Raw genomic sequence first — 18,065 nt, 5'->3', positions numbered from 1 at the left:
ACCATTTTCTAGGGGAAACATCTCAATATGGGAAGTTTAGAAAGAATTAAATTGGACAGTTATTATCAGATTTATCCACAATTAAATGAGCTAGGTCATGAAAAATAGTGGGACGAATGATCCTAGAGAAATTTGGATCTTATTTGTATTATTTTAAATTAGAATTACGCAGTACATGAACAATAGTGAGAAGGGTGACTTGAGAATTTATTAGATTTTACTATGATATATTAATATTTTATAATATATATACTATTATAACCCCAAGGGGTTGGCCTAGTGGCAAGCCGAGCCTTTATCAGCTCCACAAGAAGAGTTCAAAACCCCACAAAACAATGAATTCCTTGGAGCCTCCCTTCAGGGTTCAGTTGACCCTCGACTCAATCAATTGCACTTAGGACTTTCCAAGGGGGCGGTGCATGTAACCGTGGGATTCAGGCGAGACTACCCACGATATACAAAACATATATAATATTATAATAAAAATAATAAAGAATATGTGTTTTTGGGTAGAAAAAAGGAATCCATATGATATGAACCCTCTTGGATTAAAACCTCCTCTTGATGATCTCTTCTAGGAACCTTTTAATTCGAAGACTTCGAATTTTCTATATTTGTGTAGAAACAAAAGTTGATGATGATTGAATTAGAGCCTTAAGGAAACTATGTCCTCAAAACCCCAATCTTGATATTGATCGGATTAGAACCCTAAGAAAACTAAGTCCTTGAGACCCCAATCTTGAGACGCCACAAAGGATGATCACTCCTTTGATAAGTCGAAAATTCATGCACTCCTTCAAAAACTCAAGCAAGAACTCATACAAGAATTCATAAAGAACTCAAACAAGATCACATGAAGACATAACAAACTTCTCTACCAAAAGGGTACTAGCAACATTAGTACAAATCCCACTATCAATGACCAACGTACATACTTTATCCTTCACGTGGCACCTAGTGTGAAATATATGCTCAAGTTGCTCCTCATCTCCTTCATCTTTAGGCTGTATACTCAGGACTCTCCTGGTAACAAGTAAATCGCCATGCACAGGTTCTTCTACTTCATCATCAGAACAATTCTCTAATGGAGGCATCTTGTTGTCACTTGAGCTAGCAACATTAGTACAACTCCCACTATCAATGACCAACGTACATACTTTATCCTTCACGTGGCACCTAGTGTGAAATATATGCTCACGTTGCTCCTCATCTCCTTCATCCTTAGGCTGTATACTCAGGGCTCTCCTGGTAACAAGTAAATCACCATGCACAGGTTCTTCTACTTCATCATCAGAACAATTCTCTAATGGAGGCATCTCGTTGTCACTTGAGCTAGCACTTTCAATGTCTCCATTTACCAATACAATCATAACCCTTTTGTTTGGGCATTCAGAAGCAATGTGTCTCAATCCTTGGCACCTAAAATACTTAATCTGACGTGACTTTGTAAGAGGATTTGTTTCAGGTTTATCTTTAGGAACAGAAATCGAATTCTTCGACTTTGCTTCTTCTTTTGATTTGAAAATAGTGTTGTTGTCCTTCCAATTTGGTCTCCACAGACAATTAGAAGATGATCCAGATCTGAACCTTCTAGACTTAATTTGCATTTCCACTTTAATGGCTTTCTGCAGTAACTTTTCCATCTCCACATAATGGTGCAAGTCAACCACATCAGCAATCTCTTTGTTCAATTCGGCAATGAATCTAGCCATGGTTGCTTCTCTATCTTCCTCTATGTTTGCTCTAATCATGGCAATTTCCATTTCTTTATAATAATCCTCTACACTCATGGAACCTTGAACCAGCCCTTGCAATTTTATGTACAAATCTCGATAGTAATGACTAGGTATAAATCTCTTGCGCATCACCAACTTCATCTCTTCCCATGACCGTATAGACCTCTCACCAATTCTGCGCCTATTGATCACCAATTGATCCCACTATATACTTGCATAGTTCGCAAATTTTAGGGTAGCGAGCTTTACTTTCTTATCCTCGGAATAATTATGGCAATCAAACACGTGCTTAACCTTTCTTTCCCACTCTAAATATATTTCAGGATCATTCTTTCCTTGAAAAGTCAAAATCATCATCTTTATGCTACCCATATTGTTATCTCCTTTGAAATCAACTTTCTTATCCCGTTGATAATTTACCCTCTCCACTTCGGAATTAGCCTCTTCTTCTCCATCGAACTCATGTCTTCTATATGATTTAGATTCATAAAAGGATTCCATATTGTCCAACCTTGAATTCAGCAATTTGAATTGATCATGAACGGCCTTGATGAAAAACTTTATATCGGGTTCTTGTGGATCTCCTCCTTCCTTACTCATGTTTACAACGCTATAATAATGGAGATCGGGTTGATGTTCCCAAGTCTTCTCAAGAACCATTGCAAGGAATTGGCTAGGACAAGGACAAAGAGGATGGAAAAGGCATTACAAGCATTACAAGGCTTGATTGTGAAAGTACAATACAAGGAGGCCGTTTTAGAAGATTCTAAGACTAAAATTAGATATATCAAAGCTTCCCCAATGATGGTCAACTATCTTTTTATGCAAGGGATCGATTTGGAAGATCAAATTGGATGCGAGGGTAAATTGGGAATTTTATGTTCTAATTGTCCTTAGTGTTGGTCTTTTATTTCTAAAGGACTAATTAGACCCAATCTTCATCTAATTTGCCTATAAAAAGATCACCCCATGTTATATTTCACACAATTTTAATTCTAAGAATTTGAAGTTTATTCAAGAAGCTTATGCTTGTCTTCATGTGTTCTTCTTTATGAGTTCTTTAAGACTTCTTTATGAGTTCTTGTTCGGGTGCATGAATCTTCAACTTATCAAAGGAGTGATCAACCTTTATGGCGTCTCAAGATTGAAGTTTTAAGGACATAGTTTCCTTAAGGTTCTAATCCGATCAACATCAATTTGTTCCTAAGCAATTTAGACCGTTTCGAAGCCATCAAATTCAAGAATTTTTAGAAGAGACCATCTAGAGGAATCCATATCCGTGGAGATGATCTAAAGCGGATCATATCATTCCCTTTTGCCATATGTTGGGTAATGTGGAGGGAAAGAATCAAAGAGTGTTCAATGGGCATGTTTTGGAGCTTCAAGATATAATTTTTGAGGTGTTGGGGTTCATATTTTTTTTGGAGTAAACTAGACTCAGACTTCAAAAGGGTGTTCTTTAATGATTTTGTGTTTAAATGAGAGTCTTTATGCTCAAATTAACATTGTAATTTAACTTTGTGTAGTTTGTAGTTTGCCTTGTATTGGGACTGGTTATCTCAACCGGCATGTTGCCATTCTTAATAAAATTTCAGTGTACTTACCAAAAACAAAAAATTGTATGAGCAGTGGAATGAGCCCCACTTTCTTTAAGTATAATATACTGGATGTTTTTAAAATTTAATGAACGAAACTTTGGGAGTTAAGGGCTTATGGGTGCTTTGGTCAAAATATTTGAAAATGGAATAAGAATCTTGAAATTTCGACCTATGTAGAACTATCTGATGTAATGGAAAGATTGGGGAAAAAAGGAAAAAAAATTGATTAATTAATTTATAATATAAAAAAATTATGAATAAAGATATGTTATTAAATCATCAAAAGAGGGCGGGGTTGAGATGACCCCCAAAAGAGGAGAAAATAATAAACAAAATCCAAATTACAAATCAGATCCCATCTAACTAAGAAATCCTCGAAGAAAACCCCATTGAACTCCATGAAACCCCCCCCCCCCTAAAAAAAAAAAAAAAAAAAGCAGCCCCAACACAAAAATGGTTTTGTTTATAAATTAATTATTATTTCAACTGATAAAAAAGATTAAATTAAAAACTAAAACTAAGTGCTAGTTTAGAACTATTTAGTTTGAAGGGTTAAAAAGAGTTTTAAAAACGTTTGAGGGGGATGCAGGTAAATTGGGATGTGAGGCAACATTTTTATATGGTTTTGGGGAGTTAGTGGTGGACCCCACCACCTTCTTTAATAAATAAAGGAAACAAAAGGTTTTAAACCCTTAAATTCTATGTGGGGGGGGGGGGCAGGAAGCCAAGAAGAAAAATCGAAGGGAAAGAAAGGAAATGAAGGAAGAAAAAAAGGAAAGAAAGGACGGAGAGAAGAAGCGGAGCTAGAGAAGGGTAAAAAATGGATCGTGGGGTGGGTTTTGTGGGTTGGCATCAAAGTTCAATGAATCAAGTGTGTATATTCACCTACTTGGAGTTGTATTTAATTATTTTTATGCGTTTTTCCCATTTATCTCTTTCTTTCTTTTACTAATGGGAATTTTGAAGGATTTCTCGTGCTAATTAACTTGGTTGTGAATAAATTTAGAGTTTTGAGGTTTTCATTGACTTGTTGTTGATTAAATTGAGGGGTTCAATGTTGGGTTTTTTAGAATTTAGATTTGAGGTTGATTTAGGGATTTCATATGGCGATTTGAGAGATACTTAATATGGGATTGGCATCATGTAGCCTGTCTATGTGGGATGTTGTCAGTAGGCAGTGTAGAAGAGGTTCGTGGTAATGCAAGCTATCTGTTGAAAAGTCCGGAACGATGGTTCTCTGACTCAGTCATTCTTTTGTTTCACAAAATGAGTGATATAGGGCGAGTCGAGTTTCACTCTGATAGGGCCATGAATTCCATTTGGGTTTGGCAAAGCCAATATATGTGACAGGAAAGGTCGTTCAGAGAATATAGAATATGGGGAGAGTCTAGAGATTTCAGCTTTTCTGCCTAGCTCTACAGAAATGGAAAGCCCTATTGTGTTAATATGAAGGAAGGGAAAGAAAAGAAAAGGTGGAGTTAATTTTTGTCCCTTGTGTCTGAAATTCACAAAATATGTCACCTCATTTATTTCAGAATTTTCTTTCTAAACTTATTTTAAGACAATATTAAAACTTAATTTCATGATACTTATAGATTGATTTACATGGTATATATTTTGTATGAAGGTGATCTGGATTGAGTTGCATGATTTAAAATGTTTCAAAAAGATGTGTTTCATATGTTATTTTAATTCATACAAAGCAGTAAAATTTTAATTAAGACAATTGGACAGTATTGGATCCAAGTGGTTTATTGTGGTTATCCAAGCATCCTAGCTGGGCATATCATTATTATTATTATTGTGGTCGTCCAACATTACTAATTGGGCATATTGTTATGAGTGGCTTGGGTGTATTATTGCATTGTGATTGTTCAACTCTCCTAGATGGACCTATTATTATTATTATTGTGGCCGGATACTCTCTTAATTGGGCATATTAATATGATTGTGGTCATCCATTCTCCTAGTTGGGAAATTATGATTATTGTGGACCCCAATTCTTCCTATTTTAGCTTGCTTATGGTATTCGGGGGAATTGGACAAGGAAGGGTCCGTTGGGATAAACCATGGTGTTTAGGGGGAGACTTTAACATCATTAGATGTACTTTCGAGAAGCTTGGAAGTTCGAGGTTGACATCCAAGATGAGAAGATTTGGAGAGTTCATTAATAGGAATGACTTAGAGGATATTCCTTTTTGTGGGGATACTTTTAGGTTGGATCAGTTCCTTGTTTCTACATCCTGGGAGGAGCACTTCAGGTCTATTGTTCAAGAAACCATTCCTGGTCCTGCTTCAAATCATCACCCACTTTCTTTGGAGGCAGTTTGGAGATAGAAATCGACCAATCCCCTTTGAGTTGAGAATATGTGGTCGATGCAACCACATTTCAAGGACTTCATTCAAGAGTGGTGGAGTGGCATATCTTTTCAAAGGAGACCGGGAGTGACATTTAGAAATAAGCTTAAGGCTATTAAATAGAATCTTAAGAGAATGAACAAAGAGACGTTTGGAAGAGTAGAGGTGAAAAAGAGGGAGCTTTTATGTGAGATTGAAGATTGTGATAAGAGGAAGGAGAGGGTTTGCTATCTCCAGATGATAGGGCTAAACGGATCAACCTAGAGGCCAAATTTCAGTAGTGGGTTAATATTGAGGAAATAAGCTGGAAGCAAAAAATTTATAATCAAACGACTAATAGAAGGGGATAACCAAGTTTTCCATGAATGGCAAGCTTCCATGGTCGGACAAATTTCCTTTTGCAACTAAAAATTAGAGAGGATTGGAAGGTAGGCGAGAAGGAAGTATTGTAAGGAGCAGTTGACTTTTACAGAGATTTATACATTAAGGAGCATCAATTTAGGCCAACTCTAGATCATCTCCAGTTTGATTGTATTTTCGAGAACCAAGGTACTTGCCTTGAAAGGTTGTTTGATTAGAAGGAGGTATTGCAAGCCATGTAGGAATGGGTATTGATAAGACCCCAGGCCCTGATGGTTGTTCAATAGCTTTCTTCAAATGTTGTTGGAATACGATTAAAGGTGACTTGATGGATGTGGTAGATGAGTTCTTCAAAGACAGCTTTCTCAGTCATGGGTCCAATTGCATATTTGTGGCCATTATCCCCAAGAAGGCAGGTGTTGAAGATATCTTTGATTTGAGACCAATTAATCTGGTGAGTTCAATGTACAAAATCATTGTTAAGATGTTAGCCTATAGAATGAGGAATATCCTTAAGGGGATTATTGGCCCAGTCCAAGGGGCATTCATCAAAATATGATACACTATTGATGGTGTGCTCATTGCAGAATGCATTGACTCAAGGCTAAAGTCAAGGAAATCAGATCTAGTATATAAGATTGATCTTGAGAAAGCCTAGGACCATGTCAACTGGAAGTTTTTAAGATACACATTACTTTGAATGGGATTTGGTCCAAAGCGGATTTGATGGGTTCTGAACTGCATGTCTTCTCCTTTTTCGATCTTGGGTAATGGGTTTTCATCTGATTTCAAAAATTCTAAAGGTTGGAGGTAGGGGGACCTATTTTGCCATTTTCTCTTCACTGTGATTGTTGAAGCTTTGGGAAGGATGGTAGCAAAAGCAGCAGAGAATGGACATATTTGTTAGTTCTCTATAGGTTCGAAGGGGCAGATGGTGGCGCACTTACAGTTTGCAGATGACACCCTGGTATTTCTGGACTCATGTTTGAGTCGCTACATTTGCTGAGTGGAATTTTGGGGTGTTTTGAAACAATTTCAAGTTTACCCGTGAACTTTAGAAAAAGAAAGATGTTCACGATGGGTGTGGTCCCTTGTTTGAACTTGCTAAAGGACTCGATTGGTTGTCAGGTTGGTTTCTTCCCTTCCACATATCTGGATTTACCCCTAGCGGGTGAATAAGAGGCTAAGTTCTTGGAAAACTTCATACTTATCCAAGGAGGGAGGGAAATTGACTTTGATAAAAAGCACCTTGGCTAGTATCCCAATCAACTATTTTTCTCTATTCACGATTCCTCGCAATATGAAAGTGAAGCTTGATAAGATATTCTGTGATTTTCTCTAGCATGACGAGGAAGGAAGAAGGAAGCTCCATATGGTTGGTTGGCATTGGACTTGTGGTCCTAAGAGGCAGGGTGAGCTTGGCTTTAGCAAACTGTGGAGGATGAACTCGGCATTGTTAGAAAAGTAGCTTTCGAAGAGTGAAGGAAAAAGGCTTGTGGAGGACTAATAAAAAAAAGTTTCTGAAAGAGGGTAATTGCAGAAAAGCTTGGGGCGGATTATCACAGGTGGGAAAGGGGGGAGGACAATGGATCGTATAGGTGTGGAGTGTGGAAAGGGATACTTAAAATCCTTCCTAGCTATAGAAAGAGGGTGCTTTTCAAGGTCAGCACAAGTAATAGGGTTCCTTTTTGGGAGGAATGTTGGTGTGTTGATTGACCTCTAAGAGATCAATTTCCAAGTCTTCCGGGCACATCGCAATAGAAAAGACAACCAATCTCCTAGTTTCTAACTAGGAAGAATGATGAGGTGGCGTGGGACTTTGGGTTCAAAAGATCTTTTAACGGCTAAGAGTTGGAAGATGTGAGTAGATTGTTAAGAATCATTGAGACGAATCAGATTGGGAACGGGTTGGAGAACTATAGATTATGAGATGGATCAAGGAATGGAGTGTTCTCTCTAAGAGATTATTACCACACATTGAATCATCGAGCTCCTTCGACATTTCCCACAATTGTTGTTTGCAATGTTGTTAAATAGGATATGCGACCATGTGCGACCAGCAAATTCGGATATGCAATTTCGCACGTCGCATATGCGGTGGCATATGTTTTAAGAAAAAAAAAATGCAGAAAAAGATGTCATAGCACAAATCACACATGCCATCGCACACATCGCATATGCCATCACACACAAAAATATGCCATCGAATATTGGCATATGGCATAATTTGGGGTATGCGACTGTAGCATATGCAATTTTCACTTTGAAAATAGCATATCCGATCGTATATGCCAATATGCGAACACATTTGACAACATTTATATGGGGTATGAAGATTCCTTCCAAAGTGTCTTTCTTCATTTGGGCAGCAGTGTTTAGGAAGATTGTTACATTAGATCAGATCACCAAGAGGGGATATCCTTCATCAAATTCTTTGCTTACCTTGTAAGAAGGATGGGGAGTCGGCCAACAATATCCTTATCCATTGTGATCTTGCCCAAGAGATTGGGTCCCTTGTTTTAGCTTTGTTTGGCATTGTAGGGTATCTTCCGTCTTTTGTTAGGTCATTGTTACAAGCTTGGTCTCAATGGGGTTCATCCTTCGTAAAATCCAAAGGGGTAATCTAGAGCATTATTCCTTTTGCAATTTGTTGGATAATTATTGCTTTTTGTTGGGACATTTTGAAAGAGTGAAACAACCACATCTTTGAAAATAAGGGACCTTCTTTGCAGGATGTAATCATGTCAATCAAGGGCTTGGTTTTTCGGGGTAAAGTTTTTAGAGAATTTAGAGGGGTCTTCTTCGAAGATTTCTTAGTACGGTGGGATTGGATTTGTAACTTAGAATCTGTGTAGCTCACTTCTTTGGGTCTTGTTGTTCTATTGTTGATGCTTCTTGAGGGCTGGTCTTCTCGACCACCCCTTTGGTTTACTTGATAGAATGTTTCTACTTATAAAAAAAATAATAAATACCACGCTTTAAAATATATTTCACTAATTTTTGTGAAATTGGTGTCTCAAAAATGATGCTTAATGCTTTCTGTTAGTTTCCATATGAACTGTACTTTTAAATTGCATTTCTGTTGGATTTTGAATATTTAGTAATAATTTAGAAAGATACATTGTTATGAAATTCTATACAAATCTGAGTTATGAAAATGAGATTTCTATTTGAAAGGAAATGTGTTTGACTCAAAATTCTACTATAATGACATTTTAATCACGGGGTTGTGTAGCTCACCCTCGTTTTTTTACCCAATTTCTACAAAGCAAGCCGTAGAGCTTTGATTACCGTTGCAGTCTGTTGAATAGGCAGGGCAGAGTGAAAGGCTTGATATTTTGAGGTATTTGAAGATGTCATGTTTCGTATAAGTTGCAGTGCATAAGAAACTGTTCTCTGGATTCTGTAATTAGTCTACTGTTTAACAATTAAATATTATAAGCATGGATTGGATGTAATTAGACGTGGGGATGGTTATATCTAGATGTGCATATAATATTTAGGATATGATGGAGGATGGGATGATATGATAGGAATTGAATGGATATATGAAATGATTTGGCAGATATTGTCTATCACGTAAAAATTCCCATACATTAAATTTTAGGGAGGTTCCGGCAAAAAGCTTATTAAAAAAATATATACAACATATTCGAGTAGATTTTGGGATAGTTCACCCTCGGGATTTGGGACAATCAAGATTCCAGATCATGAGGCCTACATTTTATGTACAAAAGAATCCCATAATTTAGAAACATTTTAACTTTTGACAGCATAACACTAATCTTACCCAATAGTTATAACATGTCAACAATATTCTTACAACTATTGTTTCTCAAGATATATGAACATTTTTGGTTTGATAATGTCAAGGGAAGGAAGAATGACCAACAATATTAATGGAGTGAGGTTCTTCGTTCTGGGAGCAAGGTTTTGAGGTTTCCAAGTGGGAGTAGCACCCCCAATAGGAGCTAGTATCAGTTACTAAGATATCACCTTACCTAAACACACTCTCTAGATTGTAAATGTAAAAAAGAAATAAATAAAGCATTTAAAAGTATATCTCTTAACATATGAAAAAATTGAATGGGTGAATATTGGATTTGTGGGGATCAGTGTGTCAAGCAACTTATCATTCTTACACAGATACATATTTGTGTTCACGTTATTAACATTTGTATTCTTTGCTGGAAAAGTTAACTTGACCAATAGAGGCCAACACGGGCCAGGACAAGGACAAGTATTTGAGTTATTATGGGCATTGTACCAGTTTCAAAACTATGATGAAAGCACAATTCAATAGAAAGAGCATACCATTTGGGCAAGTGCAAAAGGAGAAGCACTGGTATCATCGTCCCCAAGAAATGTTTTTGACTCATCAGCAATAAAGCTTGAATCATTTTCACCACCTCTCAAGATAGAGAAGTTCAATGATTTCTTTGCAGCAGAATGGCTCAATGCCCTAGTCTCTGTGTTCATCTTGTTATCAGAGCTGAGAAATGGTCTCTTCAGTGGTGTTGGTTGTGCTGGTGTTTCTACTATCAATTGTGGAACCGAGACAAGCTTCACTGGAGGACTTTCACAAGCATTGGAGTTGCTGGAGCATTGGGGACTGAAGATAAGTTCAACAGGGGACCTAATGCATTCTCTCTGTTGTGGGCTCTTGATATCAGAGTTTTCATGTAAGAGAGGGACTGAGGATGCTAAGAGTTGAGTCTTTTCTGTATCCGGAACAATTATCTTCTGAGAAAAGTGCTTTTTAAAAGATCGAGATAACTCAGACGAAACTAATAGTGGCCCCTCATTCTCAATAGATGTTGAATAAGATTTTATGGATGATTCCAAAGGAAACGGCCTTTGAAGATCAATGTGATTTCCTCTACTAAATGGCTCTGGAAGCATGGCCTCTGGGATGTCGCAGCCCTGTTATCCAAAACAGAAGATAGGTTAGATCCCCATCAATATTCTTAAAAGGGTAAGGGAATTTCCATTAAGATAAATCTGTAGTCTATGAATTATTGAACAAATATATTTTCTGACGCAAGAACATGAGACACAGACCCACCATTTGACAAGCCCCACCGATGAGATATCCTAGGTCAAGAACATGTGAACCTAACGAAAGTCATCATTTTAAGTTGATATTTTACATCCCCACCACATATTAATAATATTTGAGATACATCCCTAAATTTTCAAATTGATAGTATGCACCTTTGACCTTTGTCTTTATTAATAGTCTAATGGAAAATGACCAAATACCCTCATCTTCAACCTGAAAATTTTAAAAACCCATTTTTTTCTTCCCAAAATCTACCAACTTCAACATCTTTTTACCCTTTTCATGACTACAACCTCCAAATACCCTCATCTCTGTCAACCGCTACAAACTGGGTTCATTCTTGACTGGCGAACCACGAACCGTGAACCCAAATTCGAACTGAGCAAACCCACTTATCAGGTATTATGAGTTTAATCAACTTTCGGAAGAAAGTCAAAAAGTGTAAATAGACTGTATGGTACCACCAACTGCCTTGAATAATTAATTAGGAGATCTCCTAGATGGAACACATGGTCACACCCTGTCATCCACCTTCAAGTGCAACAATTGTTCCAATATTCTGTGCTTAGGGATTCAAAGCAAAAGATGGAAGTACTTGCAATTAAGGCCAAATTAATTATTCAAGCAATATATGCCACGAAATCTTCCTAAAGTTGTATGAACTTTGGACAAGCCCATATGTTGTTGCTCCTTCATTTCTGCCATCTGTATTCTGGTTCTCCATGCATTCGGCAGGGCCACCAAGTGCCTCATAATTCAAGCCATCTGCAAAATGGCCTGCAAACTTACAAAATTGTTTTTTGCTCATTGTTGTGTTGAATTTTTTTCTTCCAATCCATCCATTAGAACTCCTAAAGGGGCCTTAAAATTTCAAGACAGCACTTAAACAATTATAATATTCAGAATGGTTACCTCAGGATGGCTGTTATAGAAATTTAAAAGCCTTGCATGGAAAATTCCACGTAGGGCCATAAATGCAGATTGGCATGTATGAGCGTCAATGGCATCCAATAGCAGCGTAACTTTCAAGTCTGGCATCACGCACAGGGTTTTCTCAACATGTATAAGGATCTTCTCGACCTGGATGGCTTCTGGAAGCATGTATTTTATTTGTGCTAGATGCTTGTATGACAACTTTCTGAAAGAACAAAGAATTGATATTCAGTAATAAAAGAAAAGTTATTTAGGGAGAAAAAAAATGGGAGGGAAGGCCCTGGTTGATTAAAAACTGAAGATAAATGGGATCCCTCCCACGGATGAAACAATGGAGTACAGCTCAAATATTAGCTGACTAAATGATCCTAGCCTTCTAATCTATAGCTTAAACTATCAAGACAAAAAAAAAAAAAGAGACAGGCTCAGCTCTCTGAATTTCTGTCCACTTTGCAAGATGGATGGGGAGACTGAGGACCATCTTTTCATTCATTGCATGTGTGCCAGGGATATATGGTCTCATTTCTTATTTCTCTTCTCTATCATGGGATGATGGCCTAGATCGTTATATTTTTAAGTTTGGAGGCCAGCAAGCTTTTGGATTTGTAAAAAAATTAGACTTAAAGAGTGAATTGTGGTGGGGTCCTTGGTGCTTGATTTATTGTTTCTGCTTTCCTTTATCTGTTTGGTCAACTTGACCTCCATTTTCCTTGATTAATGAAGTCAACTTATCAGAAACACTTGGCGAAATGAGCACATTTGAGAGAATCTAGGGGCATCCCAGAAAGAAGGGTAAAATAAGTTAATTGAGATGATTTCGACACGTACAAAAGACTAATGATGGAAAAAGTAAGAGGGAGCTTTTTGGTGCAGGTCAAAGGCACTATAAGATCAAGGACTGAAGTAATAAGAAACAAGTCAAACAACTTGAAGACATGTGCCTTATTAAACAATAGAGCCTTATTGTATCTAGATACAATAGAATGGTAAAATAATTTCATATTGCTGACTCCAAACAGTCGGAATAAGGCATTAATGAGGACGATTGTTAGACAAGAAATCCATATCTTACTTATAGAAATTAAAAGTTTCCATCAGTTGTGAAGTTAGAAAAACATCTGTTCTTTTTAGGTGGTTTTCCTCGAACACCTTGTAAATTCTTTCTTCTTCTTCTTTAATAAATCTATTGCCAATCAAAAAAAAGAAACAAAACTTTCATTCTAGTTTGATATGCTACATCAAATATATGGCCAATAAACCACAAGACTATATCAATAAGTCAGAAGGGCGTTCATAGAGAGACAGAGAACAGTATTGATTGAACTACAAAATAACCATTAGGTGCAATTGCTTAAATATGAAGTAAATAATGTTCAACTACATAAATAAATTATAAGAAGTAATGAATGTCCCAATTTAAGTACACTGAAAAAACAAAGCTTATAGTCCCAAATCAAAATATTCACTGGCAAGCTCTCAGTTACCTTTTGGTCTGTACTTCCACCACAGCACAAATATTTTGGAAAGTAGGCAATTTTTTGTGCAGATTAAGCAACCTAATAGAAGTATCCATACGATCAAAGAAATCAGCAATTGTCCTGTATCTGGTACAAGAAGAAAATGTTTTTTATTAGTGTAAAGTCCAGAATTATCCTAAATAAAACATAAGATGAAAAGCATAGGCTCCCTTTGGACCACTCACTTGTCAGGTAGTTTGACAACTTCATTGTCATTGATGCCATCTGAGAGTTCAACAGCGTCGTCTTTAGTGACGCCATCTTCTAGTTGAAAATCTTTAGAAAGTTCCCTCACAGGTAAGGAAATTCCTTTGTTCTTCCTCCTTGAAGCTTGAATTGTTTTCTCAGGAGTTGGAGATGCAAAATTATTAACGTAATCTTGGTTTTCACTAATTTTGGTGGTTTGGATGGAGGAAAGTGATGAAGCACTTGATTTCTTCACATCATGAGGAATACTATTAAAATCCAAGACATTCTGCATGCTTTCCTCACATCTTTCGTGTTCCATCCTGGAATTTAAAACAAACATTAGAATAGTTGACTCAACAATATTCAAAGGATTTGGAAGCATGGTAGCATCGTCATATTATGCCTTATCCATAATATTGGGGCTGGCAATATGAACCAAAGGACAAAAATAACAATCATAAAATGGTTAAAACTGGAAATAGGGTAAAACCATTGGTTTTAAGAAGTGGAAGACAAAAATCAAACCAAAACCAGCGAACTAAGCCACCAAATAAGCAAGTACAATCCTCAATGGGAAAAAGATACAGCATAGCAAAATCAATTAAGATGGAGTAAAAAAGATTATGATGGATATCACAACATACAAAAGAAAAAGGATAATAATTTGGATTAATATTTTTATGTCGGAGAATATGATCCTGAACAATCTTGTCAGAATCAAAACGGATCACAAAAATGTACAGAGTTCGAATTGGGGATTCATATGCCAAGTATTCTATAATTCGTCATATAGTGTAAAGGTTTTCTACAAACAATAAATAATGACAGGACAATCTATCTAACAATCCTGATGCACTACAGAGACAATTTCTAAACTCATTGTTCATCATCATAAAAGTCTTATCCCTAAACAAATAGTTATACAAAAAAAAATCATGAGAGGAAATCAAAATCAAGCATTACCACTTTAGCAGTCTAGCAAAATGACAAGAAAACATGTATTTCTTGTCATTTGTGTTAGGCAACGTTAGGTAATTCATAAAAATTCCCAATGTTTTTCTTTTAATGTTTAAAATATATATATATATATATATATATATATATATATATATATATATATATATACATGTATGAGTCATTGCTATTACCTAGAAATGGTGTATCGTGCTTTTCAGATCAAAAGATTTGAATCATAAATTATACTTGAATCGTAAGATTCACAAAGAAATCATAGGATTTTTTTAATTTTATTTTATTTTAATTTTTTGATAGGTATAAAGGTGAAGAAATCATAGGGTTATTCTCTAGGGGGATTCAGACGTATGGTTGAAAACAATTGGGTTATGATTTAATTCGAATCGTAGGATTCAAATTGTAAATCATAGGTTTCTAACAACAATGTTCCCAAACACGTCGATCAAGAAAAAAAGGAAATGCATTTTCTGTTGCAAAATTAAAAAGAAAAAAAAAAATTGGTAATCACAACAGACCCTCAAAATTAAAATTAGAAACATTCAACATTCATAATCCATTGCTTAAACTATCTGAAAAATAAGAAAAAATGGTAATAAATTCAAGCAAAAAAGTCTAATCAAGACGTTTAATTGTGAATGAAGAGAAACAAACTCTACACCATAAAATGAAATGATGGGAGTAGTAAAATACATCTTATAGTTAATTTATCCAAAAAGGGGAAGGAACCTACATTTTAAAAGCGTAAACCATTTATTAAGCATCAAGGCAGAAAGTAAAGAGGCTCACTTAGGACATTGTTGTTGAAACAAAAGGTAAAAAATAATAATAATAACAACATAATAACAACAAAACCATTATATTACACGTGAAAATAACTCCCTAAGGATGAGAATCTAGTAGCATAAGCACCAATTGATATCTCTTCGTTCATATAATAATTGTACAATTTCTATCCAAGTATATCAGATGCATTCTCAACACGTTCACGTCCATCGGGTTCAAAATCCTGGAATTCCCATTGGTCGTTCACATGGCACCTCGGGATTCATATCAATACATTGGAAAAGCCTCACAACAGGCTGTCAATCCAGCTGAAGTCCGCCCCTAAACCTTCAAAGGCTCTCCCATAGTGGAACCTCAGCTTTCGTACCTTGGCCTCAATCTCAAGGTTCCTGAAAATAGAACGACAACCTGAAACCTAAACCAATGACTAAGACCAAGCACGCTTGGTCTGACAATGTACAGATCAGACTCAATCGCTCAACTAGAAGAGCACCATGGCCCACTAAGAACTATCGCCATAGACAGCCTGCCAAGTACTGGAGGTGGAATCCATGTTGATGTAGTAGCTCGTCATATTAATTAATCCCAAACCAGGTTGGATCCAAGCTGGTATGAGGGAGAAGGTCAATTTATGACTGAGTTATGACCCCAACTAATCCCAAAAGCACCTTGAAACCTAAAACCAAGGTATTATCCCCACTAATTATAAGTTATAACTGACAATCTCACATGGGAAATTATTAGTGTCAGAACATCAATCCTAGTTCTCTACTATGACAGGCAATTGAGCACAACTTCCAATGTTTGAGCCAAGCTTCTAATGTTAGAGCATGGTTTCCCATAGCAGAACCCAGCTTGTCATGTTGGACGATTGAGTATTAGTATCTCCTATACTATGTAAGGCAAACATTCTCAAATCCTTCCATGTGTCCCTGCTGTTTCTCTCCCCTATAAAGGGAAGAGTGAGGCTAGGCAAGACAGCCTTTTGGCTTGACTAAAAAAAGAGAAAACACGTCTTGCAACTATGAAACTTTTAAATTATCTTCTTCCTTTTGTTCATTGTCTGGCTTGATCATCAAAGAATCTTTGGTAAGCATCACACTAATATCTAGACGGAGGAGCTTACCAGAGAAGAAAAAGGAAAAATATCCCAAAACGTGATCAACTTTTGACAAAATTCCCATTCCAGTTCACTGTTCATTTTAATTCCCAAAACATGAAGAGCGATATTGTAGGTTTTTAAAGTGAAGATCTCGCTAATATAAAGTAGCGAGATCGCTGATTTTTTTTTTTTTTTCAAAGTGACAATCTCACTGGTTGTAAAAGTGACAATTCGCAGGTTTGTTACTTTGTAGCAAGATTGTCACTTTGAAAAAACTGTCAGTCTTCATGTTTTGGGAGTTAAATGAACAATTAGCCAGAATTGGAATTTTGTCATGTTCAGCTCACAAAAGGGTAATTTAGCCAAGAAAAAACTTAGTGAAGAACGATGATTCTTGTCAAAGATGAAGCAATCACACTGATGACACATATCTCAAGGAGTGTAAGACCCAAAATCACGACAACCTCCATAACAATTAATTTGATGAACGACAGTCCTACCAAATCATCAAACAATTCCACTGCCAAAGGAAGGTAAGGACTTCTATAAAGTATAAAGGTCCAGCTTGCTAAGAAGGTTAAAGTCTGTGAGTGTTGATACCACAACCAGGGGTTCAAAACCCACCTTCAACTAATAATTATTATAACCACTAACTAGCTAGCTAGCTTGCATATAAAAATTAAAACATTAAAAAATTAAAAAAAATTAAAAATTAAAAATTAAAAATTAAAAAAAAAAAAAAGGGACTGGTATCAAATTTGGGTTTTGGCACAGATGGTTGGAATCAATCAAAACCCGTTCCAGTTAATAGGTGTACTCCTCCTTCATTCACAAATCACAATCACAATTTTGACGTCAAAAAAGCACATTTCAAAATGGGACTGAAAACCGATAAGCGATTAGCTCTAACAGAGATTCTATTCAAAAGCGTACCTGGATTCTAGAAGCAGAGTTAGTATTACGACCAGAGGATCTGAAAAGTAAAGATAAACAGAAATGTATTATCTTCTCTTCTCTGCCGTTCCAGTGATCTTATTCCTACCTAATAAAACCCTAGGTTTTGCACTGCGCAGTGTGACACGCAACTCAATTGGCACACACGGCTCTATCGACGTCGACGCTGGAGGGAACGTCTTTTAAAACATGCTTTAAATGACCTAAATACCCCTGTTTTTTACCTCATACTGTCATACATGATGTGTGTTTCGTTCCACTTCTCAAGTCTGAACGGAGGTCATCTACCTTTAAAATTCAGACTTCATAAGTTTTATTTCCGTCTGTTTCGTTTCAAATTTTAGATTTTAAGATTAAATTTAAAAGTTTTAAACCAGTGATAAAGACGTTTGATAAAATTTTTGATGTCTGATTTCAAATTTCCAGACTTGTAACCTCAAAAGTATTATCAAACATGGCCTTACTTTTGCATATTTGTCTCCATCTAGAAGCTTGATT

At 36.3% G+C, this 18,065-nt stretch overlaps 1 protein-coding gene across 3 annotated transcripts in view; it reads right to left on the bottom strand.

Moving 5' to 3' along the window:
• LOC147401607 (CDT1-like protein a, chloroplastic) overlaps positions 1 to 17,741 on the bottom strand; it is a 34,454-nt gene extending 16,713 nt beyond the window's left edge. For 2 of the 3 annotated variants that reach the window (XR_015178566.1, XM_086442938.1), the window contains exons 1-5: positions 17,547 to 17,740; positions 13,750 to 14,073; positions 13,532 to 13,651; positions 12,027 to 12,252; positions 10,367 to 10,975 (exon numbers count right to left, since the gene is read on the bottom strand). Coding sequence is in view for 1 of the 3 variants with exons in the window: in XM_086442938.1 (XP_086299064.1) it covers positions 10,367 to 10,975; positions 12,027 to 12,252; positions 13,532 to 13,651; positions 13,750 to 14,072 (1,278 nt within the window). In the remaining 2 variants the exon portion in view is untranslated. Of the gene's footprint in view, positions 1 to 10,366; positions 10,976 to 12,026; positions 12,253 to 13,531; positions 13,652 to 13,749; positions 14,074 to 17,546 lie in introns of all 3 variants that reach the window. The other variant, XR_015178567.1, reaches the window with a different exon arrangement.
• Positions 17,742 to 18,065: the final 324 nt, after the last annotated feature.

This window comes from Akebia trifoliata, chromosome 5, assembly GCF_017979445.1.
Source record: "Akebia trifoliata isolate Shusen 1 chromosome 5, ASM1797944v1, whole genome shotgun sequence".
NCBI classification, from domain to species: Eukaryota; Viridiplantae; Streptophyta; class Magnoliopsida; order Ranunculales; family Lardizabalaceae; genus Akebia; species Akebia trifoliata.
This window is presented reverse-complemented; position numbering and strand designations above follow the sequence as displayed.